The sequence below is a fragment of the Aquarana catesbeiana genome, linkage group LG03, assembly GCF_042186555.1.
Source record: "Aquarana catesbeiana isolate 2022-GZ linkage group LG03, ASM4218655v1, whole genome shotgun sequence".
Classification (NCBI taxonomy): Eukaryota; Metazoa; Chordata; class Amphibia; order Anura; family Ranidae; genus Aquarana; species Aquarana catesbeiana.
In genome coordinates this window covers 515,219,002-515,245,486 of record NC_133326.1, presented here as the reverse complement: position 1 = coordinate 515,245,486, position 26,485 = coordinate 515,219,002, and the positions used below count along the sequence as shown (strand labels likewise).

The window sequence follows — 26,485 nt, the reverse complement described above, 5'->3', positions numbered from 1 at the left end:
TGAAATGTTTTGTCTTGCGTGCATTCTAAAAGTGGCACAGCATGCGACAAATTCAAGTACAAGTTCTAGACATGTACATGAATTTAGCGCACGCTTTGCCACTTTTAGCAAACACTTTGGCAAAATCTGACAGGAATTTCAAAAGTCTAATGAAGATGTTGCATGGAGTAATAAAGGTCCTTTTTTTTTTTTTTTTTTAAAGAAAAAATAACCTTCTCCTGGTACCACCCTTATGGGCAGCAAAAAGCTTACATTTACCTACCATGCCTTTACCAATCAGGCTTCCCTTTAACAATGGGTGAAGTTTCAAGAGGAGTCAAAAAAAAAAAAAAACAGGATCAACATTGGACAGCTTAGCAAATACCAATGCATATCATTTATTTTTAGCCAGATACTCGTTTAAAGCATACATTTGTATTAAAAAAATAAGTATCTCTTTCAAAATATTCAAGGACTGCAAGCAACTATAGTATAGTATAAAATCTCAGCTCTGCCTTTCCCTTAGATTTTCAGCTGTTGTCAGAGGCCCAGGCCAGTAAACATGGCCCTTGTTTAAAACGGCCCAAAAACAACAAGGCATATACGGTATATGCTCCTCATATCTATTTAATTCAATATCTTAAAACCAAGAACTTAAAGTTACTAGAGGAATGGATGACAAAGTGCTGCAAAAGAGCATCCGCACATAAGATTACCTATGTCCTGCCTATACTCTTATCCCATGAAGCTCCTCACAGCTAAGGCCTCATGCACACTGGATATTATAATAAAACACCAATAGCGTTAGCTGTAGAAAGTTGTAGCTGTAGAATGAGTTTTGCAGCATTTTTGCAGTAGCGTTTTTAAGCTTTTTTTTAGCAAAACTATACTCCCACTAAAGCTTATGGCTCAAAAACGCTCATAAACGGCAAATATGTGCGTTTTTGAGCTTTTTTCAGAGTTAGACCACTTTCACACTGGGGCGGCGGGTCCGTTAGCAGTAAAGCGCTGCTAGTTTTAGTGGCGCTTTACCATCGTATTAGCGGTGCTTTTTGGCCGCTAGCAGGGTGCTCTTAATTCATTCCAATGGGACATTGTAGCTACAGCACCTCAAAGATGCTGCTTGCAGGACTTTTTTTCCCATCCCTCAAGCGCACCACCCCAGTGTGAAAGCACTCAAGGTTTTCACACTGGGGAGGCATGAGAGCCACTTTTCAGGCTCTTTACAGGCACTATTTTTAGCGCTAAAACACATGAAAACTGCCTCAGTGTGAAAGGGGTCTTAGAGCATTTTTACAGCTGAAAAACTCTTCTCAAAACCACTAGTTCTGGGGTTTTTTTCCAGCCAGAAAACTCCCCTGCCAAAAAACGCTGATAACAGCCTACGCGTGCATGGACACATAGGATAACATGCTGGAGAGTTTACTGGCTGTAGAAAAAATCGTCTAAATCCAAAAGCAGCAGCTGTAAAAACGTCCAGCGTGCATGAGGCCTTATAGAGGATAATAAAATGAACACCCGTGACCTTTATTTTTCTCTGTCCTGGTCTTCAGATATGTTGCTCTTTACACTAGTATAGACTCCAGATAGGCTGAATGTAAACAAACAAATGTTTACAATGACTGTGGCCTGTGATAACCCTACTGAAAGCAGAGAAAGAAAGGACAGCGGTAAGGGGTTACACAAACAAACTTGCCTGCCCCTGGTTGTATTAAAATAGTTAATGTGTTGTAAAAAGTACAGTTATCTTTTAAAATTAACATTTCCACTTGGATAAAATTTAGGTACTACCCGTAACTGCTGCTCAGCTTCATATTTGATTTTCTCTAATGAATCAGGTGTGCATCAGCACGCAGAGTTGTGTGATAATTACAAGCGAGAACACAATTCAGTTTACTGGCCTTTAATGTAACAAGCCCTTTACCTTGCCTATTTTTAAGAAAGAAAAAGAAAGCTTGTGGCGCAGGAGGCAATTAAAATGCGGCACATTTTATCATAAGAACATACGTTCCATTTTCACAATAACAGAGGACTGTAGGAAAGAATATAAAGATAGCCATTATAGCTTGGCTCCTCAATGCTCCTGTGGAGCATTTTTAAGTGTTTCCTTGCACCCTCCTAGTTCTGGCTGTCATCTGTAAAAACAAAAGTTTTGATGCTGAAGACAAAAAAAAGAGAAAATCTGAGAAAAGTATGCTTCTTCAGTCATAGACATCTAACAAAACACTTCTTGTGCTTATTTTTTCAAATGTATATATTTGGCACTTCAATACACGGGGTATGTGGGAATTAACATGTCTGCAGGGCTACTAAATATTGAGATACTCTAAACCAGTGGTCTCCAAACTACGGCCCTGGGGCCAGGTGCGGCTCTTTGCTTGTCTTTATCTGCCCCTTAAGGGGTTTTTTGTGCCACTGGCACCAACAATGGGTCACTATTCTTTCCAATGACACCAATGATGAAGCATAATTCTTTCCATCAACAACAAAAAGGGGGACTATTCCTCCCACTGACAGCAACTATCTCCCCCTTAATACCAAAGATTGGCATTGTTTACTCCCACTGAGCACAGTCCCCCCCTAATGTCTAAAATACAGTAAACTGGCCATTTCTTTAGAAAGTTTGGAGACCCCTGCTCTAAACTTTTATGCTGGTTGGTTACAATAACTTACCTACTCCATGTCCACACAAAGGGGAATGAAGTAGCTTTCATTTTTTCAAGACTCCTTTATGGGGAACAATTGGCATATGTAATAATCATAATCTTTAGTCATACATTGATAAATAGACACAAAATTACCTATCTAAGTTTATTTTTTTAATATTATTTACTTGTATTCTCTGTCTTTCAGAACAGAAATATCAGGCTAAGTATAAGGTTGTAAGACCATTCTATGCATATCTTGTGCTTGAGCTTGGTAACGTTGACAGGCACTCAGTCAACTAAGGTATAAAGGTAATGTCAGAATTTCAGAAAAAAAAAAGAAATGCTTTGCTGCTGGTCTTACCCTACTGCAGCAGCCCTGAGAAAATGCCAGATATAACCCCTGACCTCCAGCAGAACACAGTTCAGTTTCCAAAGGGGCCTACAGACTGACACTGAGGTACTTAGCTAATATTTCTGCCCACACAGGGAGAGAATACAAGTAAATAACATCTCACAAACCTGTTGCTGGGGGGGGGGGGGGGGGGCCTATTCACACCTTGGGTAGACTTAACTTATATTTCTGTCCAGACAGGGAGAGAATACAAGTGAATAACATCTCACAAACCTGTTGCTGAGAAGAGACCCGTTTAACACCTTAGGTAGAATCAACCTATATTATGTTACTTTTTAAGTGGAGTTTCCTGTTAAGTTCCGTCTTATAAAAACAGAATGCAATGACTTGTAAATCTCATAAATCGATCAATTTCAAAATTACTGTATATTTTTCTTAAAATGGTACATTTTCTCAATTTAAAAATGTTATATGTTTTCTATTGTTAAAAAAAAATATGGGTTTATGAGATTTGAAAATCATTACATTCTGTTTTTATGTAGATTTTACAAAGCGTCACTTTTTTTTGGGAATTGGAGTTGTACATTAGACCAAGAGAGCTGTGTAAATACTAGAGGAAGGGGGATCCGACCCAAAATTGGGAGCTATGCTCTTTACTGACTCATTTACCTATGAATATTTTGAAACAATGTATTTAAAGCAGATCTCTGAGTAGCTTCACAAGTCTCCATTAATACATTCCTGAGAATATATAGAAACAGTGAGGTTGATTTAGGCCGGTTTCACACTGGGGTGGGGCTATTTTTAGTGGCGCTTTATCATCGGTTTTAACCCCCGCTAGTGGACAAAAAAGGGTTAAAACCGCCCGCAAAGCGCCGCTGCAGCAGCGCTTTGCCGGCAGTATAGCCACGCTGCCCCATTGATTTCAACCGCTCACCGCTCCAAAGATGCTGCTTGCAGGAGTTTTTTTTCATCCTGCAAGCGCACCACTCCAGTGTGAAAGCCCTTGGCCTTTCACATTGGAGACACAGCAGCGGCTATTTCAGGGCACTTTGCAGGTGCTATTTTTAGCGCTGTAGCGCCTGCAAAGCGCCCCAGTGTGAAAGGGGCCTTAATAAACAGAGAGTGCAAGAACTGGTGCAGCTCTGTACAGAATCCAATCAACTTTCATCAAAGCTTAATTAAACAAGCTGAAGTTAGAAGCTAATTGGTTACCATGCTTTTGCACTCTCCATTTTTAGTAAAGCAACCTCCATATCATTTATTTTAAAATAGTATTCCTTGAACTCCAGTCCAGGGACTATGCCTAGGGTGGGATGAAGCCAACAATCTGCTGCAGGCAGAAGGAAGCATTTCCTCAGTCCCCTTCCCCTCAGTATTCAGACTGAAACACTGTAACTTTGCAGTAAATTATAATGCGTGAGGCTGCAACATGGGCTGATCTGTATTGGACATTTGTATGTTAGACAACTTCATGGGCACCCAGATTTACATGATTGTGACATCTGTGTCCCAGCATCCCAGTCCAGGAAGTAGATGCTGACCCTGAATGATATCTAAACAAAGATGGCTCCACCCTTCTAAAGAGAAAAGCAATGTCAGGGAGTACTCTGGTCTCTGTGAGAGGTAATAAACACATCTACATATTTATATTACTTAGTATACATGAAAAAGTATACCTCATGCTAGATATGCTAGACATTATAAAAAAAATTGAAAGCATGATTTATGTAGCAATAAATAGGCTTTATGAATGACATAATAATATAGGGTATATAAATATAAAAATATCATTTTGACTTTTAGCGGTTCATATGAAAAAAAAATATTTTTTGTTGTTACTTTTGCTTTTTTTTAATTGTAAAAAAACGAAATTAGATTTTCACCCATGAAGAACACTTACCGGCCTGGAGCGGATTTCTTTGGCATACAGAGGTTTTAAGAATTCCGAATCTCCTTCTAGTCGTAAACCCTTCTCTGTGATTCTGAGATTCCCCATTCCATCCTAAAACATGAAACACCATCTTTAAATTGTAAATCTGGAATTCTTAGGAGTAAAAGACTTTGTACATCACTAATTTATAAGCCTGAAATGTGGAGTTGGTTATAACACTGTGTCACAATGTTTAGTACATATTTTCAGGTAGCTTTAATAAACTTTTCACCTGGAGGTTTGGCTGTTTCTGCCCACTTTTCATTGCTCCAGAGCCTCCTGTTGTAGTCTCGGTCTTATAAATAAATAACAAATCCAACAGGCAGAGTTTGAGCCCCTCAAAGATGGCTACAGCAGTTGTGAATACCCTGGGTTGATTTACTAAAGACAAAAAGACTGTGCACTTTGCAAAGCGCAGTTGCACTCTGCAAGTGCAGTTGCTCCAGAGCTTAGTAAATCTTCCATTTGCAAAGAACACCCAAACACGTGCAAGGAAAATAATAATAAAAAAAATGCATTTTTGCTTGCGCCTGATTGGATGACGGAAGTCAGCAAAGCTTCTGCGCATTTACTAAGATCCGGAGCAACTGCTCTTGCAGTGTGCTACTGCACTTTGCAACGTGCACAGTCTATTTGACTTTAGTTAACCAACCCCTCTGTCTCACCAATAGAGTTCACAAAAGATACAAGAAAATGGCAGGTGGTTTAATTATCAAGCATCTGCCAAAAGCTGAATTTTAGTTTTGGGTAGACAGATCCTTTAAGGCTGGACATAAAGCATCCTGCAAAGTACAATCATATTATCCTACAGTATATGTAAACCCATAAACAAGCATGTATTATATTGCAGCATGCCAGTTATTAGATGTGGTGGCTACATCAGTTTTATTTTTGCAGGCAAAATACATTTTCTCCAAATGCAATTAAATATCTGATGATTCTGTCAGAAATTCTGCCCCAGTCTCAAGTCTTTTGCAGACTCTAGTTTTCTTCTAATATTGCCCTGTTTTTGGCTCCATCCATCTTCCCATCAACTCTGACCAGCTTCCCTGTCCCTGCTGAAGAAAAGCATCCCCACAACATGATGCTGATGGTGTGTTCAGGATGATGTGCAGTGTTATGCCGCGTACGCACGAGCGGACTTTCCGGCATCCTTGGTCCGGCAGGACCAGAGTCCGCCGGACAATCCGACCGTGTGTAGGCTTAAATCTTTCCGTCGGACTCAGTTTCTGGCAGAAAGTCCGCTCGTCTGTGTGCTGGTCCGACGGAAGGCCCGCTCGTGTGTATGCTGGTCCAACGGACCAGATACGACGCGAGGGCAGGGTATTGCATTTCGCGCTTGCTGCAATAGGAAAAACAAATTTTCCTATTGCGGCGAGCGCGGGGCATACCAGGCTTTTAGGTCTGGTATGAATTATAAAGGAAAGCCCCTACGCCGAAAAAACGGCGTGGGGTCCCCCCTAAAATCCATACCAGACCCCGATCCGAGCACGCAGCCCGGCCGGTCAGGAAAGGGGGTGGGAACAAGCGAGCGCCCCCCCCCTCCTGAACCGTACCAGGCCGCATGCCCTCAACATGGGGGGGTGGGTGCTTTGGGGGAGGGGGCGCCCTGCGGGCCCCCCCACCCCAAAGCACCTTGTCCCCATGTTGATGAGGACAAGGGCCTCTTCCCGACAACCCTGGCCGTTGGTTGTCGGGGTCTGCTATAATAAGAGGGCCCCCAGATCCCGGCCCCCCAACCCATTCACCTAGGGAAAAAGTGTCAATAATAAAACACACTACACAGGTTTTTAAAATAATTTATTAAACAGCTCCGGGGGGGGTCTTCCTCCGGCTTCGGGAGTCTTCTTCCGGCTTCGGGGGTCCCTCCGGTTCCTCTTCTCCCGGTGTTCCAGTTCTTCGGCCGTCTCCTCCGCTGTCTTCAGGCCGCTCTCTTGCCAGCGGAGGTCCGGACTTCTGGGCTTCTTGGCTTCTTGTCTTCTACCCTCTTCTCCAGATGTTGACACGACGCTCTCTCCGGCTGGACTGCTCTCTGAGGGCTCCGTTGTGACTTATATAGGCGGAGATCCCGCCCCCTTATGATGTCACAGTCCCTGGGCATGCTGGAACTGTGACGTTTTAGGGGGCGTGGTCAACATCACCCGGTCCGTCCTGTGTAGTGTGTTTTATTATTGACACTTTTTCCCTAGGTGAATGGGTAGGGGTACCATGTACCCCATACTCATTCACATAGGGTGGGGGGCCGGGATCTGGGGGCCCTCTTATTATAGGGGGCTCCCGGATTCCGATAAGCCCCCCGCCCGCAGACCCCGACAACCAATGGCCAGGGTTGTCGGGAAGAGGCCCTTGTCCTCATCAACATGGGGACAAGGTGCTTTGGGGTGGGGGGGCCCGCAGGGCGCTCCCTCCTCCAAAGCACCCACCCCCCCAATGTTGAGGGCATGCGGCCTGGTACGGTTCAGGAGGGGGGGCGCTCGCTCGTCCCCACCCCCTTTCCTGACCGGCCGGGCTACGTGCTCGGATCGGGGTCTGGTATGGATTTTAGGGGGGACCCCACGCCGTTTTTTCGGCATAGGGGGGCTTCCCTTTAAAATCCATACTAGACCTAAGGGCCTGGTATGACCCGCGGCGGGGCTTGCAAGGTGTCAATCTCGCCGATAAAAGCGGCAAGATTGACTTCCTTTTCTAGTCCCCTCGCACCTGAGTCACGTTCAAAATGAACGGACTTGTCCATGTGTGTCCAACTGCGGCGAAAGTCCGTCGGAAAGACGGGCGGACTTAGCCTGTTGGAAAGTCCGGTCGTGTGTGGGCAAGTCCGTCCGTTTTAAAGTCCGGCGCACCTGGCGGACAAAGTCCGTCAGAAAGTGTGCCGGACCAAGTATGCCAGAAAGTCCGATTGTGTGTTTGCGGCATTAGTTTTCCGCCACACATAGCGTTTTGCTTTTAGGCCAAAAAATTTAACTTTAGTCTTATCTGACCAGAGCACCTTTTTCCACATATTTGCTTTGTCCCCCACATGGCTTCTTGCAAACTGCAAACAGGACTTCTTATGGCTTTCTTTCAACAATGGCTTTCTTTAAAGCTGTACCCAAACAAAATTGATGTCCTTTTTTCCCACAAATAAAGCTTTCTTTTGATGTTGTTTGATCACCTCTGTGGTTTTTATTTTTTGCGTTACAAACAAAAAAAGGCTGACAATTTTGAAAAAAAAACCCAATATTTTTTACCTTTTGCTATAATAAATATCCCAAAATTAAAAAACAAAAACAAATTTCTTCATCAGTTTAAGCCAATATGTTTTCTTCTACATATTTTTGGTAAAAAAAAAAAAAAAACACAATAAGCGTATATTGATTGGTTTGTGCAAAAGTTATGGCGTCTACAAAATGGGGGATCGATTTATGGCATTTTTATTATTTTTTTTTTGTTACTAGTAATGGTGGCGATCAGCGATTTTTAGCAGGCCTGCGACATTGCGGTGGACAGATCGGACACTTTTGACACTTTTTTGGGACCAGTGACATTTCTACAGCGATCAGTGCTATAAAAATGCACTGATTACTGTATAAATGACACTGGCAGGGAAGGGGTACTTAACACTAATGGTGATTAAGGGGTTAAATGTGTTCCCTGGGAGGTGTTTCTAACTGGGGGGGGGGGAATGTACTGACTGAATGAGGAGAGAGATCACTGTTCCTGATCACTAGGAACAGACGATCACTCTCTACTCCCCTATCAGAACGGGGATCTGTTCGTTTACACTGACAGATCCCTGTTCTGGCTCTCTGTGGACCGATCACGGGTGGCTGGCGGACATCGAGGCCGCTGGCCACGAGCAACGCCTCCCCTGCCGTGCAGCAGGCGCATGGCTGCTATAGCTCTCAAAAATTTGCGGGAACGAGCTGACCTGCCGCAGTATAATGACGGCAGCTGGTCAGCAAGTGGTTAAATAAACAACACGCAAGTCATAGCTTTACTTTAGTAATTCTTGCTATTTATTTGTTCTTATGACAAAGTCTAGAACAAATGAGCAGTCCAGGTCCTGTGTTCTTGTGCTATCATTTGATAGCTCTGGGTAGCAGAAGACACATGGGAACTGCAAAGTAAGGTGAGGCCCTTGCCTCATGATGCTCCTAGTGGATGCCGACTGATAGTTACTTCTCGCTTAGTCTCGTGGCAGGCTTTGTCTTTTCCTAATCGATCAGTGTGGCCATCTTTCTGTCATTTTATGAGTGACATTTGGTGAGTGCCTAGTACTAATACATCATACAATTCCCACTGTACTGATTTTTTCCCAGCACTTCTGCCCATCCTCCATTGACCTGCCTGCCACAGCTGGGAAAATTGTCATTACCAATTTATGAGCCTGAATCTTAATATGTCTTGGTAGAGTGCTGTCATTTATCAGCATTAATGATACTGAGTAATCAGCTTTACTGCACATAACCGCATTTCTTTGTTCCTAGGCTGCCTCAGAGGACAGCAGTGCCCCAATCACAGAGCATGCGTAGCCTACTAATTGCTAGATGAACATGACATTGATGGTCATGGTATTTATGGAGTATTTATGAAGCTGGTTGAGGCAGCATATTTCTACGTACATTAACAAATCTAAATTTACTGTAGAAAATGCTCCTCAGCTGGATACCTTTTAAAGTGGGTGGCTGGACGTGGTTTTCATGCTTTTAAATGAAAGGGTCACCCTAGAAAGCCATGGTTGACAGAGAGGAAAGTGCATTGTAAAAACAAAACGCATTTATTGTTAAGGTACCCACAGAATAAAGGTAACACACCACAGGTCGTGTATTCTTAGCAGGTAAAAAAAACCCACTCTTCAGCAGTCCAATAATGACTTCGTACTCAACTACCATTTAGCCTTACAGCCAATTTTTAGTATACCTTAAGATCCTTTATCAGACTGATTGTGTTAAGGCACTCAACTACAATTTAGCGATATGGCTAACGTCTGTATATCTTGGTCTAAGGTCTGTCAGTCTGCATTTCTATCTCCTCCTATTATATAGTCAGTGAGATTTTCATTCAATTCCTGTTCTGGTGCCAGGCAAAGTGAGGAAATAATTCCCAATGGGGGACATAAACGGGGACATAAACATCAAAAAGGGCCCAACAGAGCTTGGGAAGTTGAGAAACAGCATGGATTATCAGCATGCCACTGAACAGTCCACAGCAAGTAGAAAATCATCCTTAGACCTAATAAGTAAAGCTTTATAAGGTAGCATATCAGGTAGCATTTAGAAATCTTCAATTATTGATTTAAAGAGGAAGGGCACAAATTTAGTACACCTCCTAATATGTGCATATTTCCTTATGTTTAATGCTTTTGAAAATGCTGCAAGAGAAGAAAAATGCCTAGTGATCTGCCAGAAATCCAGCAAGCTTTTATTTTCCTGTTTGGGCTGACAACTAAGGGCTTTTGTTGAACTGAAATCCCAATCAATGTGTCTGCCCTGCCTGCTGGACTACAGAACTCTCCAATTCCTTCCTATATCTGTGCCACTTCACACACTTGGGAGATGTAGATCTGAGCTCCCAGGAAGCTACCTCTGCACAAAGTCTGATGATGATGTCACATGGAACAATAAAGACATTTGTAATTACAGGAACAAGGTAAAAAAAAATTAAAAATGCTGAGACGTAAAGTCGTAGCGTAGAGTAGATGTTGGTTTGGGGGAAATATAGATAATGGCTGGTCATTGAGTAGTTCTCTTTAATGCACAGCATATTTTTGGAGAGTGCTAGTTCTTTATCTGGTTTCCCACTGTTTGAACAAGTTGCAGTTAGTGAGACTCTTTAACCTTACCGCCATGGCTAATGAAAGACTAATCTGCAAGCAGTATATGATAAGTAACTTTGGTAATCAATAACTACTCCCAGAGTTGGTATTGAACACTCATCCTCGCAGATACAAGTTCTTTGTCTCAGGTGTGCAAGCTTTCATGAAATCCCTGCAAATGAATTCCCATCACAATTGGATATAACATCCTTTCCCTCATTCCAATAATACCTGTGGGGCAGTAACAATAAGTGAGCTTGCACTTTTTTCCTATAGACTCGTAAAATATTATACAGTATGTATTGCCTTGGACCAATTTTTTTCTAAGTGCATTAAGTGTACTGAAGAGAGCAAAGCAAGGTTAGTTGATTATAGACTCGCTGGTGATGTCTTGACTATAAGGGTTCTTTGAAAAAAAAAAAGTTTTTGTAGACATTTATTTTAGCTTTGTAAAAAAAGCTTTATTTGTCTCTTCAATAAGCGGGAACCACCAATCTGTAATGCTGAATTGGTTCCTAATGTTTACCTGGAAGATTGACACACATTGTTTTGCTTTTTTGTTTCCACAGGAAACAATAAAACTATATCAAATATGTCTCTTCGGCAGTAATTTGTTTTGCAGATTGCTTTACAGATCCAAAATATTACATCATGCGTTCAGCAAGAGACATGCAGCCTACTCCTGTTTCGATAGAGCTCATTCAGCTATAATAGTGCCTTGCCAAACTTGTCCCTTCGAATTAGCTTTCACAAGACAAGAGGTGGCAATACTCTGTGTCATGTGTAAACATTACTCTGGACCAGTTGTTCATGTATCCTATGTGTTTCCTTATCCATGTACAAGTAAGGGTACTAGTCCGCGAAGTCACTATGTTCCACTATTTATTTATTTTAGGTACTTACAGTACAGGCATACCCCACTTTTAAGTACACAATGGGGTTTATTTACTAAAGTTGGAAAGTGCAAAATCAGGCTCACTTCTGCATAGAAACCAATGAGCTTCCAGGTTTTATTAAAAAAGCTTAATTGAACAAGCCTATGCTAGAAGCTCATTGGTTTCTATGCAGAAGTGAGCCTGATTTTGCACTTTCCAGTTTTAGTAAATAAACCCCATTGTGTACTTAAAAGTGGGGTATGCCTGTATATAGCGCCATCAATTTACGCAGCGCTTTACATTATACATTCACATCAGTCCCTGCCCTCAGGTAGCTACAATCTAAGGTCCTGAACTCACATTCATACATACACATACTTGTTTACCAATTTAGACAGGATCCAATTAACCTACCAGCATGTCTTTTGGAGTGTGGGAGGAAACCCGAGTACCCGGAAAAACCCATGCAGGCACAGGGAGAACATGCAAACTCCAGGCAGATAGATTTAAATCAGCGACCCTTTTGTTGCTAGGCGAAAGTGCTTGGCTATATATGGTGCATGTTCTCTGCCTTTTGTTTTCCATAAGTGGTATTAAAGCGTTTGTTATCCCAAAAAAACAAAACCCCCCGCCAATACATTCACTTCTGGGAGCAAGCAAAGGAAGACTTGTGTAAGGTCCAGACCGATCACAACTAGAGCTTGCACAAGGCTTAGGACCTTCTGTCCATGTATCAGTGCTGGGCCAATCACCAAGCACAAGGACTGTCACATGGGAGGAAAACATCATTTACAATGCCCAAAAGTACTGTTTTTTTAAAAGTGAGAATATGCTGAAGGGATAGGACATTAAAGTGAACCTATCGTTTTGCCCTGCTTAACACACATGTATTTATTTGAAGTAAATTGCTAAAACTGCCATTTAATGCCCAGCCCCAGAACCACTTGAGCAGTAGGCAATGCCCCTTGTCATGGCAGTTAGGCACCTTGTCCAGTATCCTAAAAGGAACAGTACTGACTCTGGTAGAGGTTAGAGTTCCTGATTTTGTAGTTGTGTCATTAGGCATTCCAAACTCAGAACACCAGTCTTGTTTGCTGCTGCGGATCTTCCAATCAAACAGCAAGAGATAGAACAGAGAAGAGAAAGCAAAAGTAAATGATTATTGAGAAGGCAAGACCGAGAGGCAGGCTGTCTGTTGTTTGTGCTGTTCATCCCTTGAAAGTACTGTTCTGCCGTAACTACTGATAAAACATGTTTGCTAGCCTCCTGAAAAATATGTTACCACTTGTTGAATGGTTTACAGCTTACCTTTCTCTATATCATTAATATGTTTCACATCATTTGAGAAATTGTCAGCTGTTTTCCTGTCACTCAGCAATACCTTATATCCAATGAGCTTTTGTTATTTTAAGTATATGGGTAACATTTTTCCAGATAACAGGTCCAAAACTATTCTTTATTGGAACTTCAATTCAAACACAAATATAATAATTTGAAGTCTGTTTGCAGCTTTCATATTGTTTGCTCAATTCAAGGAATTTTGTGTTCTACACATTCAATACGCAGCTGTTTTATTATGACAAACTGCGTCTAATAAAAAAGGGTCTTTGTACTCTCAGTGGTGACGCCTTGCAGGAATTTGAGGGGGATAATATATTATGAGATGCTCACAGAACACAGTGAAAAGAAAAAAAAACATGCAATCTTTGATGAATGGACAAATAGGAGCCTTTGAATTGTACTTTTTGCACCACACTCATAGACCAGTTTTGAAATATCTGTTCGTCAGCAATTGGTCACTTGTAATACAACACCAAAGTCATAGGAGAATGATCTTCAAACTGTATTTAATAAACCACTCTATAACAGATTAACCGGTCAATCCATTATGTACATACGGTAAATGACTCTAGCATTACACATTGGTATAATATCCTCCAAGGGCAGGTCCACCCTCACTTTACTGGGCAACCTGTCTAGGACTACCACTATTAATAAACCCCCCCCAATCTTATCATTTTTATAACCCACCTCCTCAATAGTCTTGTCAAAATATACCCCCTCTCATAAAATCCTAGCTTGCTGCTGCCTTCCTCCACTACAAAGTTGTGATTCCTATGAATTACTGGTCAGTAGTCATGAACGTAAAAATAATAGTTCTCTGTGACAACTATGGATGCATAGACACAAATCAACAAGAACTACAAACTTCAATGAAAATAGACCCTATTACTAAAATCTCACCAGATGTTAGTATATAAATGCCTTTGGTTCATTTAGGGATAACCATTCCGCTTTGCTGTTTTATTTTATGCTGGCCCCAATGCAATAAAAGCAAATACATCCGTCCTCATGGAAAAACAATCAAACAGCGATCATAGCGCAATAAGCTTAATACTGTTTATTTTAAAACCATACAAAGAAGACTATAAACTCACATGGGCCGGCACCAAGCTCATCCAGCAGTTAAAAATGGATTGGGAGGTATCGCCATCCGGTTGCTCTGCCAGCGTGCGGTGGAAGCCTTGTTCCCGCTCGGCTTGCAGCTTGCGGCTCAAGCCTCGCTGTCGCTCGGCTTGCAGCTTGCGGCTCAAGCCTCGCTGTCGCTCGGCAGGAAATGACGTAATGGCGTCACATGTAGATTCCCAGCAGCCTGTCCTAGAAGGTACAGGATAATAAAAATACTCCGATGGACACGTAACACAGCAGAAAGTAATGAGAGACCTGGAAGGAGGCTTACCAGAGCAGAGTAGCAGATTGACCAGCTGGAGACTGAAATCAGCCTAGAGGACAGAGGCTGCTGCAATCAGCAGTGAGCATTCTGGTGTTTGCTAGGCAAACAAAGAGGAAGCTACCTCTGACCTCACCTGCTCAACTCTGAGCTTCCTGAAAGGAGTACATGTGGAGGCGGTGAACTACAAGTCCCAGCGAGCCAAACCACTGCCTGAACACACAAGAACATGGAAGGAGAGAGTGCCAGCTCCTGCCTAACGAAGGTATATACAGTCATTTATACTGCCAGTGACCTTTGCCAGTAATACACAGTCATTTATACTGTACCATACAATCCGAGCACCACGGGAACTCACCTCCTCAGGAGATTTACAGCCTATAAGGGGGGGTCTTCTGAATCGGGAGAGGCTGAACCCGACAGGATGGATGGATGTAGAAGAGAAAAAGTAAATAAGTAAATAAATAAAAATAAACTTTAAAAGGCGTCCAGAGCGAGGACGAAAAAAGAACACTGGTGTGGGCAGACAGCCGCCCTTTTATGGGCTAGAAAAGAGGTGGTCCTGGAGGGGTCAGAGGGGGCGGAGCTGACCCATAGTAGGCTGACATGGGGAGGTCCAAGAAAAGAGGTTTAAGCCTGAAGGTCTTTGTTTTGAGAAGGAATTACAATGTGTTAAAGTCAACACCTAAGTTGTTTTCATAGCTTTCGGAAAGCTATTTACCAAGTCGTCACTGAAGTATTGAAACATGGCATTTTGTAACAAAAGCTTGTGATAAAAAATTCTCATCATCTGTGTCACCCATATATTTGATATTTGAAGTTGTACTATTTGATATTATTTTACACTGAATTTTTAGTTAATAAATATATATATTTTAGCACATAGCTGTATTCACTCTTGTCTTCAAACTAGCATGGATAAACAAACTTGAATTATTTGATTTGTGGAAAAATTTGAAAATCTCCTAAACCACCGATTTTTGCATAATTCCATAAATATAATACTGCTTTAATATTTCAGTATAAACATCTGACAACGGTGTATCATAGCTGCTGAGACCAGACATCGTGGTCAGTTTACGTACCTCCGTCATCAGCAGCTTGCTATCTGCTCTCCTCTCTGCTCCTGTGTCCTCCTACCCCATCCTCTCTCTGTCTGTGTGTGAGCTGCCCCTCCCCCCCTCCGGCTGCTCTCATAACACTAACCTGTATACATCATCAGCACTTCCTCCTATTCCAATGTCCCCCTCTGTGAATGATTTATAAATATAAATGCTGTATATACCTCATTTAAGAGCCAAGATTGCGATCACATGACCAGCCAGCTCTCTCCTCCTCCCCTCCTGACTGACATCAGCAGGGAAATCTCAGCCCTGACCGCTGCATCTCTCAGAGGAGAAAAGGAGAAAGCTGGCCAGTCATGTGATCGCAATCTCGGCAGTGAAATTAGGTATTTGCAGCATTTATTTTTATAAATCATACACAGAGGGGGATACTACAATAGGAGGCAGTGCTGATGGTGTATACAGGTTAGAGTAGCTAAACAACCACTTTAAAGGGAGTGTATGCATTTAGACAGGAAGAGGCTGAAAGGAGGCTACAGGGGCTCCACAGCACTGAAATGCAAGAAAGAATAAAAATAAAAAGTATTTTATTTAACCACTTGCCGACCGCGCGTCCTCATTTCATGGCGGTAGATTGGCTCCCCTGCGCAAATCGCTGTAGCTGTACGGCGGCCACTTTAGGGGCGCACACAAGTGCGCCGCGTCACTGAGGAGCCGTTGTGTGTGCCCGGCAGCCACAATGTCCGCCGGGCACCCGCGATTACTCCTGACAGAGCCAGAACGTGGATGTGTGTGTAAACACACACATCCACGTTCTGGCAGGGGAGGAGACAGATGGCGTGTTCCTAGTATATAAGAACAACGATTGGTCTCCTCCCCCAGGCAGTCCCATTCCCCTACAGTTAGAACACACTGAGGGAACAAATTTAACCCCTTGATCGCCCCTAGTTTTAACCCCTTCCCTGCCAGTGACATTTATACAGTAATCAGTGGTTATTTTTACCTCTGATCGCTGTATAAAATTTAATGGTCCCAAAAAGTGTCAAAAGTGTCCGATCTGTCCGCCGCAATGTTGCAGTCCCAATAAAAAAGCGCAGATCACCTCCATTACTACTATATCGGTTAAACTGAGGAAGAAAATTTTTTTTTTTTTAATTTGGGATATTTATTATAGCAAAGAGTAAAAAATATTGTGTTTTTTTCAAAATTGTCAGTCTTTTTTTGTTTATAGATCAAAAAATAAAAAAATTTGTGGGGTAAAAGAGCATACATTTTGTTTGGATACAGTGTTGCATGCCCGCGCAATTGTCAGTTAAAGTGATGCAGTGCCGTATCGCAAAAAATGGCCCGGTCAGGAAGGAGGTAAATTCTTCTGGGGCTGAAGTGGTTAAAGTGTATGTAAAGGTTAACATTTTTTTTAATTTGGGATACAGTAGGCAAAGGCTAGACCATTTCTCAGCAGATCTGTGTCCCTGCTGAGGAGATTTATCCTTCCTTTCTGTTTTGGTGACCATAGTCACTGAGAAAGTTGTCATCACAGCAACAAGTTAAGGAGAAATCTGCCAATGGGTACACTATGACAACTCTCTAAGATGTAAATTCTTTTTTCTGTGGAGAAATTTCTTTGCATTTCCTGTATATTTTTCAGGACAAGAAGTGAGGGGAGAGCCAGAGGAGTGAAAAACAATGTCATTTTTGCTCTATGCTATATTCCCACAGGTTAAACAAGCATTAGAATCTAACCAAAGGGGGTCTTTATTAGCTGGCTGGAGTTTACTTTTAAACAACTTTTTAAAATAAGAGTCCAATACAACATTTAAAAAAAAAACAGCAAGGTTTCAGACTGATCACAAGCAGTCTTTTAAATAGAAAACATCAACAGGGACACATATGCAAATCCTGCTTCTCTTCCTGCAAATCTGTAAACAGGTACAAAGTCAGGTTTCTTTTTCAGAACACAGACGGAATGACTTTAATTATTTTGTTTCTTTTCCCCAAGTGATTTATTAGCTTTATATTTTATAAACATACATGGCTGTCATGCTAAATGCAGATTTTATTTTTTATTTTTTCTAACCTGTGCAGATGGCATTCTCGAACACGGCTTTGCCGGCCTGCCATCCCCCAGATGCTGTGAAACATCTGACAGGTCATAAAAGCTAACAAAATAGCTGTCATTATTTCCTATTAGGCTCCATACCACTGCTTTATCCGTCTAGACAGGTGGAGAGAGGAGGTGATCCCAGAGGTGCTGGAATTTGGATTAAAAGCTTTTGCGGACAAGGTATGTGTTTGTGCACTTGTCAGTGTGTGCTGGTGCTGGTGGTGGAGAAACTACAGAGAAATCAATAGTAAAACTGCTACAGCAATGCAATGAATACTAAACCGGAAAATGAAACAGAAGAGCTGGGTCCTTTGTAGGTGCAGGTTGAAGAAACCACAGTCCTAAAATGAACTCGATTTCTCTGCCTCTAGCAAAGAAAACCTGAAAGATTCCCTCTATCTTGATGTCAGGTTTTGAAGATCACTGTCTAACAAGAAAAGTGCCTGCTATGGTCATGAAAATATTTTAGGAGGGATGAGTTCAGGCACAAACCCTTGAAGCGGTTAAGAATCTTACTATGAAGTGAGCTGGGTACAGGTCTAAATTGGCAGAATATATTAGTGTTGTTTAACTGTCCTCTAAAAGAAAAAAAATCCCAAAAGTAGCAATAGAAAAGGTATTATACTTACTTCTCTGGCATACCCTTTCTCCCATTGTTACTCTCTCTTAGAGAGCTACAACCTCCATCAGAATCTCCAGCATTCAACATTTTCAGGAGTTCCTGTCCCCCCCCCCCCCCCCCGGACACAGTAATGATGCAGGGATCCAGCAGATGGAACCACAGCATCTGTCACTGGACACAGGCATCTGACACTCCTGGAAGTGTTCAATGCTGAAGAGTCTGATGGAGATTGTGATGGACTGCCTGGCACTCAGCCTGGGTGCCTTTACCAAACTGTCCTCCCGCCATCCAAACCCTTCCAGCAGAGCAGTAGCTAATACTAGCCCTTTACCCCAAGCATCACACACAGACAGGATGTTGAGGTAAAAACCAAAGGAATGACTCTTTATTAAAAACACAGACACATACTTTATACCCCCCAGGAGGACATTCCCCTCTTGGGGATATTAGCATGAAAATGCAAACTTCAAACAGCAATCCAATTAACAGCTAACAGTGATCTAATTAAACAGTGAACTAATTAACAGTAAGCTAATCAACAGCCAAGCACCCAGACTTTGATTAGTCAGGAAGTGTCCACCCCAGACAATCCAGCAACAAGCTCACAGATACACAAAGTACATTATACATTAACATAAACATACCACAATGGTTCGGTAACGAGGTAAAGTGGACACAATACTAATCACGTCTCCAAGAGGATTGGCAGACAGACAGAAACAAGAGGTGATGTAATTAACAAGGGGAGTGCATACCTAGGAGGCACACAATGGCGAAATTATACAATGAAAGAAAGACACCTAATAAACAGATTTGCACAGAGCAGCAGGAGACACCAGTTTCAGGTTGTTTGGACTGATTATAAACTTCTGTTCTGAGTCTTTCAGTCAAGTGGTTGAAGCAGTCAAGGCTAGCTTGGGCTGCTGATTCCATATCCCAACAAAACACAGGGGTCCCAAATCTGTATCCAGGTTCTAGGGTCAAGAGTCTGTGTGTTTTGGGGAGACATTGACCCAAATCCAAAGGAAAACCACTCCAAAGGTCCCCCATTCACACACCTCCCAAAGAACAGAGCCCCCCTAGTAAGTAGGCAAGAGGTTACCCTGCAGTCACCTCCAAAAGCCTCTGTCTCGGTTGGGACTATCACACAGACCATAGCACATCAAAGGAGTGAAGACATGAGATATGGACCTGCAAGGAGGTAAATATAATACCTCTTCTCTTGCAGGGAACTGCTTTTAGTTTAATTCAGAAAAGCTTTTTCCCCCCTTTATTGTTAGATTTCAGTGCATTTATTGATTGATTTATCACTTTTTCCTCTTTTCTTTTTTTTTTTAATAAAAGTTTAAAATCAAGTTGGGGGTGATTTGACTGTTGATAGCTGTTATCAAGAAGCAATAGATGACAACTGTAGTGGTGTATTGCTGCAGGTGGAGGTAAGGCAGAACTGGATCAGCTCTGCCTTGTCCATGGAAGATGTAATCACAGAAACTTCCTTTGATGTTGCTGATGATGTCATAGAACGTTTTCTTTAATCTTCTTAAGGCATTCTGTTGCAATGTACTGCTACTTGCTGTTCTGTAATTGGATTGCAAGCCCGGGAATTTATTATTTTAATTTCCAGTTTAGCAATAAACCCCACATTGACTATTGGGCTGGTAGATGGATATGCTTTTATGTCTACCAGCCCTATAGAAGCCTATGTGGCTGAACTACGCAGTTGTGAGTATGTCAAGAAGTCAGTGGAGCAATGTTAACAATCCTCAATCCTGCAGGCCTCAGAGTGAGATCAAGGTAACTGTACCGATTTGGGCGGAGGGGGAATAAACCTACCTAAGGGGTGGGGGCAACAGGTTAAAGGAAGTTTTTTTATCCTTTTAAAGGTAAATTCAAGTTACTGCATTGTGCATATTGCTCCATACTTTAGTATTATTGTTTTTTGAATACGAGTTGACTAATACAGTGATAAAAGGTAAAAAAGCAACAATGAGAAAAAGTATAATAATCCCCAGTAACCTCCCAATTTTTATCTTACAGGTTTTCTGAAACATTTCTGTTTGTTCGCTATAGGTTCATAACCTCACTGAATAAGCCTGTTGATTTTCTTTTTATATAACCCTGTCAGCATTATGAAAAATATTGTATGCTTGCGATTTGTTTGCTATGGCATTTAATTTCTGCTCCCAGAATGTAACCCCGCTGTTTTGCTGCGGCTGGTGGCAATGAGTCAAGGTTTTTAAAAGAATGCGAGAAAGCCCCAATGCCCTGCCGACACATGCAAACTAAATCATGCAAGTCACTCAAAAGTGAACACATGCTGAGCAAAATCTGAACGTGTAGAATTATTCTCTGTAGCAGGAATGGGAAAAAAAGGTAATTTGCCACAATTAGTTACTGCAATATGACACGCCAAAAGTGGAGCACATATTGCTGACTTGCTTTGCCATGTCCAATAGCAGGATAATGGCTGTTACATGACTATTTTCAGAACGTTTAACGGCTTTGAAAGCCAGGGGAGGGCTTGTAATATTCAAGCCGGGAGGCTGGAATAAGTGAGGGGTCGATACACAGCAGCCTGATTTAAAATGTTTGCATTTGGCTGTTAAAGAAAATAAACCAACTGGGGTTTTAGTAGTGCACACATGAGGTTTTTTTTTTTTTTTTATTATTCCTACTTAAATAAGAAATACCAATGAAATAAAAACAAGCTGATCTGAAATTATATCGCGTGAAAGGTTTAAAGCAAGCTTATACTTTGTCTGGACTAGGGAATCTAACAGGTTCTCTTGATAGCAGGCCTCACAAAGGAGTCTATTGCTGCTATAATGCATCTCTGCAGGACTCAAAAACTCCTGTGCAGGGAACGTTGTCACTTGTTTCCCCATAACTAGAAGTAACAAGCTTTTGATGAGCTCATGGAAGTAAGTACAGATTTATGGTACCTAGTATGCCAAGCCTTCAACTTATTGGGTGCTCACATACACTGATATGAACTAATGCATGCTCTGAGCTGAAGGCTTGCCTTTAAAGGACATCACATTCTACAGCCCAGTTGCATGCCTTAGTGATTAAAATGGTTGTAAAGGCTGAAGGTTTTTTACCTTCATGTATTCTATGCATGAAGGTAAAAAAAAACTTCAGTGTGCAGCTTCCTCCTCAGCCCCCTAATACTTACCTAAGACCAATCTCGATCCAGCTATGTGCATGAGACCCAAGGCTCTCCCAGGTCTCTCCTTCCTGATTGCCTGAGATGCAGCAGCAGGAGCCATTGTCTCCTGCTGCTGTCAATCACAGCCAGTGAGGTGGGAGCGGGGGCATGGCTGAGCTCTCTGTGTCTTATGGACACAGAGAGCTGGCTCAGGAGAGAGCACGCTATGGGGGCACTCAACAAGGGGGAGGGGCCAACAAGAGGAGGACCAGGGCTCTTACCCTTACTTCTCTTTTAATTAAATTGCTTAGTCCAAATAAATGCACCCATATGTGAAAGAAAGTGACGTCCAGGAGAGTAGTGCTCTTCCTCTCTTTCCCAATAGAAGCTCACAACAACACTCATCAGAAATGTATGACTTCTATTTCCCATATACATATGTTTTCAGTCAACGGATGGTATCCTGTACACATGGACGATTGGATCTGCTCATATATTTGATTGTACTCCTGCACCTTTAAGAGAGTCCATACAAAGTTCACTCACAAGGGAAAAATCTCTCATAGTGTAGTGATATCCAGTTTAAAAAAAATATGTTTAAAATTGCACTTACATCAATATAATATGCTCAGGCATGTAACAGCATGGTAATTATTAAGTAAAAGCGCTGGTTTGCGCTCCACGTTCGGTCCAACGTCCGAAAATTATGTGTCCCGCAAGTCACGCCCAATGCAACATTTGACATCATCAGGGGTCACCTAGGTTACAGACATTGCATCACCAGGTGTAGCGACTATCTGAATCGCTTCACTAGGTGTAGCGACAGTGGAACTTGCGCACAAGTTAGCCTGGCTGTCCGTCCAAGGGAGTTTAGCGACAGGCAAATGTAGGGGTAATCCAGGAGGTTTGACTACTGAGGATGTAGAGGAAGTTTCCAAACAGGGCTCAAGGCTGCGAGACAACGGACAAGCTTGGTTTCTAGGAGAAGGTTCAGGCTGTGGCAATTGGCTGGAGAGGTGACCTGTAGCGAATTCAATAGATTTGTCAGCGTCTTTTCTTATAACAGAGTCATATAAAGGCACATGGTTATGTAAACTGTAATCACATTTGGAAACGTTGTCATGATCAGGATCTGAATAGGACTGGAATAAAGGCACATAACTGATAATGGCCACACAAGAGTTATACATGGGCAACTTGTCAGCGGCTTTAATACAATTCTGGATGCAGGTCTGGGACCAGGACCCAATCTCCTCTGTAGCCCAGTCTATGTGCGGGTTGTGAAGTTTAAGCCAAAGATACCCCAAGATAAGGGGATAAGCAGGAGAAGAGATCAGGTAGAAGCTGATTGTCACCCTGTGAAATTCCCCAATGGTCAGGGTAATAGGTACCGTACACAAGGTCATTTTTTGTTAAAGGCTTATGATAATGTCACGGATGTCACGTCTACCCCAACGCAGGTGGTCAGACACTATAGCTAGCTACTGTGTGCTTCACCTAATGCAACCCCCTTTACCTTAAGACAAGCAGGCCTACTGGTACTTGGTTGCCCCCAGGACTTATACACAATGCTATAGCTCACACACTAGGGCAGACGCGAGCAGAGCAAACAACAGACTACTTGCAGTTTAGCAGATAGCGTGGTTCTAAGATGGTCCAGATAATAAGGCAGGTTGAATTCAGGGAATAATCCAATATCCGATCCAATGACAGTCTAGGTAATAAGGCAGGCTGAGTTCAGGGAATAGTCCGATATCCGATCCGGGTCATACACAGGGAAATCCAACAGCAGAGCAAGGCAGAAAAATGGGAGGCTTGATCGGAACAATGCAGGTAACTCTGTCTCTATCACAAGCAAGGGATAAAGTGTTCGGTTTGCTTATATCAGGTGGCTGATCAGATCAATCATCTTGCAGGTGAACACAGACAGGAGAAAAGCAACAGCCAACACCCAGGTGCTGGAATGAGGAACAGGGACACTAAGTGATCATGACACCCAGTGGCTCTTGAGAGCAAAATCCTACCTTTTAACCACTCTGCGCCCACACTATAGCTGAAAGATGGCTACAGAGTGGCGCTTAATTGCCGGGAGGGCGTCCCTGGACGTCTTCCTATTTATTTGTTCCCCGCGCACCGCCGCGGGCGCACATTGTGGAAAATCTGTGTTGGCCATGTCCCTGGGACACAGCCAATCACAGATCGTGCTAAATGGCCAATCGCAGCGGCCATTTAGCACTCGATCTGTGTGTCCAATGAGAGATGATCTCAAATGTAAACATCTCTCATTGCAGGCTCTACCTCCTCACACAGAGACCGCGTGTATGGAGGGAGAGCTTCTGTGCCGCAGATTGTGAGTGAACACTAAATAAAACACAGTAAATACAGTGCCCACAGTACCTGTCAGTGCCATCTGTCCCCAGTCCCACCTATCCCCAGTGCCACCTGTCAGTGCCATCTGTCCCCAGTGCCACCTGTCAGTGCCATCTGTCATCAGTGCCACCTGTCAGTGTCATGTGCCATCTGTTATCAGTGTCATGTGTCATCAGTGCCACATATCAGTGCCATCTGTTATCAGTGCCACGTCAGTGTCACATGTTATCAGTGCCATGTGTTAGTGCCATCTGTCATCAGTGCCACATCAGTGTCACGTGTCATCAATGCCACGTATTAGTGCCATCTGTCATCAGTGCCACATCAGTGTCACATGCCATCTGTCATCAGTGCCACATCAGTGCCACATGCCATCAGTGCCACGTATTAGTGCCATCTGTTATCAGTGTCACATGCCATCAGTGCCACATCAGTGTCACGTGTAATCGGTGCCACGTATCAGTGTATCTGTCATTAGTGCCACATCAGTGTCACGTGTCATTGTCCTGGTGCTCCAGGGCCTTCAAAAGTGTAATAGGTAGTCAACAATTTAGATGTGTAATTTATGCTCCTAGAACACCTGATAGTGCTCCCTGCATGTTGGGCCTCTCTATGTGGCTAGGCTGTGAAAAAGTCCCACACATGTGGTATCGTAATACTTAGCACAATGTATTTTGAGGCGTCATTTGTGGCATACACATGCCATGTGAGAGAAATAACCAATTACAATGACAATTTTGTGGGGAAAAAAATAAATCTTCATTTTGCAAAGAATTGTGGGGAAAAAATGACAACCTTGGAATGTCTACTTTCAAAAAAGGGGTAATTTGGGGGGTATTTGTACTTTCCTGGCTTGTTCGGGTTGCAAGAAATGAGACACAGTACATCCGGTGTGATCAATTTTTTATGATTTGCACCACAGCTTGTAGACTCTCTAACATTCACACAGACCAAATAATATCCACTAATTTGGGTTATTTTTACCAAAGATATGTAGCAGTATAAATCATGGCCAAAACTTATGAAGAAAAATTAATAATTTGCAAAATTTTATCACAAAAACTAAGAAAAATGCGTTTTGTTTTTCAAAATTTTCGGTCTTTTTTCATTTATAGCACAAAAAATAAAAAACCCAGAGGTGATCAAATACCACCAAAAGAAAGCTCTATTCGTATGAAAAAAAGGACAAAAAAATCGTTTGGGTGCAGTTTCACTGAGAAGTGCCATGTAACTATAGTTATAGTATATGTCCTGTTTCTTTCAAAGGCAGATTAAAGGGGTGAGACTAGCAGTAAAAAAAAAAAAAAAAATCAGTTTAAATTTTTATTTTCTGCATATTCTGTATTTATCAAGAGAGCTGCACAGTTATGTGATAAGTTACATCAAATAAATTCACATAAACTCCAAAAACACCTTACAGCAGTAACTCAGGGAAACAAAATCTCCAATACAAGATTCACATTCTAGTACCGTACAGTTTTGCTTTAAGGCAGATATTTAAGACAAAGTTCTAGAGACAAAAGAGCAGAGACTGATCTCTGATATTTTCACACAGGTATGAGGTTATTATGCAATAATAAAAGGGATGGGTTCTCTGGGAGGACATAATCCATGAACTTTTGAGAGATGGTCCTGATGGTATGCCAAAAGGATTGAAGTCTTGGACAGGTAATAAGAATAGTGGAAAGAATAGTCCCTTGCTACAGGTTCACATCTTCAACAGTGATCTAAAACATTTGGGTAAAATTAGTGAAATATAGCGGGGGTTCTGTATCATTTCATTAGAATTTTATAGTTGGTTTCCTGATAATTGGAGGATCAAGGATTTAAAGTGAAAATTCCAGGTAAAAATGATAATCTCCCATGGATTTCAATGATTTCCACTTCTGTATTATCCAGTTTTTAGTTCTCTAAATGGTCGATTAGAAAACAACTAAGCTAATAAACAATCTAATACAGCCATTCAGGGCCTCTGCTCTCTTAGACTAACAACAACTGGTTTGCACAGCCGAATATGGCTGTTCACTGACACTTCCATGTAACGTTGTCGGTCCTAGTTCTCCCAGCCAGTTAGGTCCAATCTGCCCCACTCAGTCCCACCTCCCACTTACTCTTCTGGTGACGTATGCATGTGCGTACAGTTTTTAGTCTCCAAGCCATCCAGCTCCGCTCTGTCCCACTCAGTCCCGCCTCTCATCCCCCCTTTCTTTCACATTGTCCTAAAAAATCTTAAGCCCAGAGAAAAGTTAGGGTTGCCAACAATCAGGTATAGGGGTGAGTTGGAGGGCGATAACCCAAATGTCCTGAAGGCGGTGGCACATATTCTCAAGGTTGGGCCTATTGTAGAAAGGACTTTTAGGGACCTGGAAAGAGACAATGCTAAGGAAACCTGTTCCAGAGACACTCATTGTTTGAGTTCTGAATGCTTATGCCAACCAAAAAGTTTAATCAAATGAGACAACAGAATTGATTAGGTGGTATTTGAGGGAGGGTGATGCCCCTGTGTAGTTCTGGTAAAAAGAAAGAGACTGTTTAAGGGGAGGCTAATGGTTAGCACAAACAAGTTTGGTAAAAAAAGCATTAACCTGTTTCAGGAAGCTTGAAGAGATATTGACTGGCAGGGCTTGAAGAAGATATAGGAACTTGGGCAAGATCGCCATCTTAATGATATTACAGCGGCCAAACTAGGAGAACATTCCTAACTGCCACCCCAAGAACAGGGCCGGACCTTGTGAAGAAGGAGTGGGAAGTTTAAATTTACACATTCTTTAGGTTGGGGGGGATGAGAGTCCCTGGGTGTTTAATGGCCCAGGAAGAAAACCTAAACTTGAAGTTCTGTTTCAGCAGACTTGTTAGACTGGCCGA

The 26,485-nt window shown here is 42.3% G+C and overlaps 1 protein-coding gene across 2 annotated transcripts in view; it reads right to left on the bottom strand.

Annotated features, from left to right (window-relative positions):
- The window catches only part of SGCD (sarcoglycan delta), a 628,273-nt gene that overhangs the window by 162,852 nt on the left and 438,936 nt on the right, over positions 1-26,485 (bottom strand). For both annotated transcript variants that reach the window (XM_073621164.1, XM_073621163.1), the window contains one exon: positions 4,883-4,984. In XM_073621164.1, the coding sequence (XP_073477265.1) occupies positions 4,883-4,984 (102 nt within the window). The remainder of the gene's footprint in view (positions 1-4,882; positions 4,985-26,485) is intronic.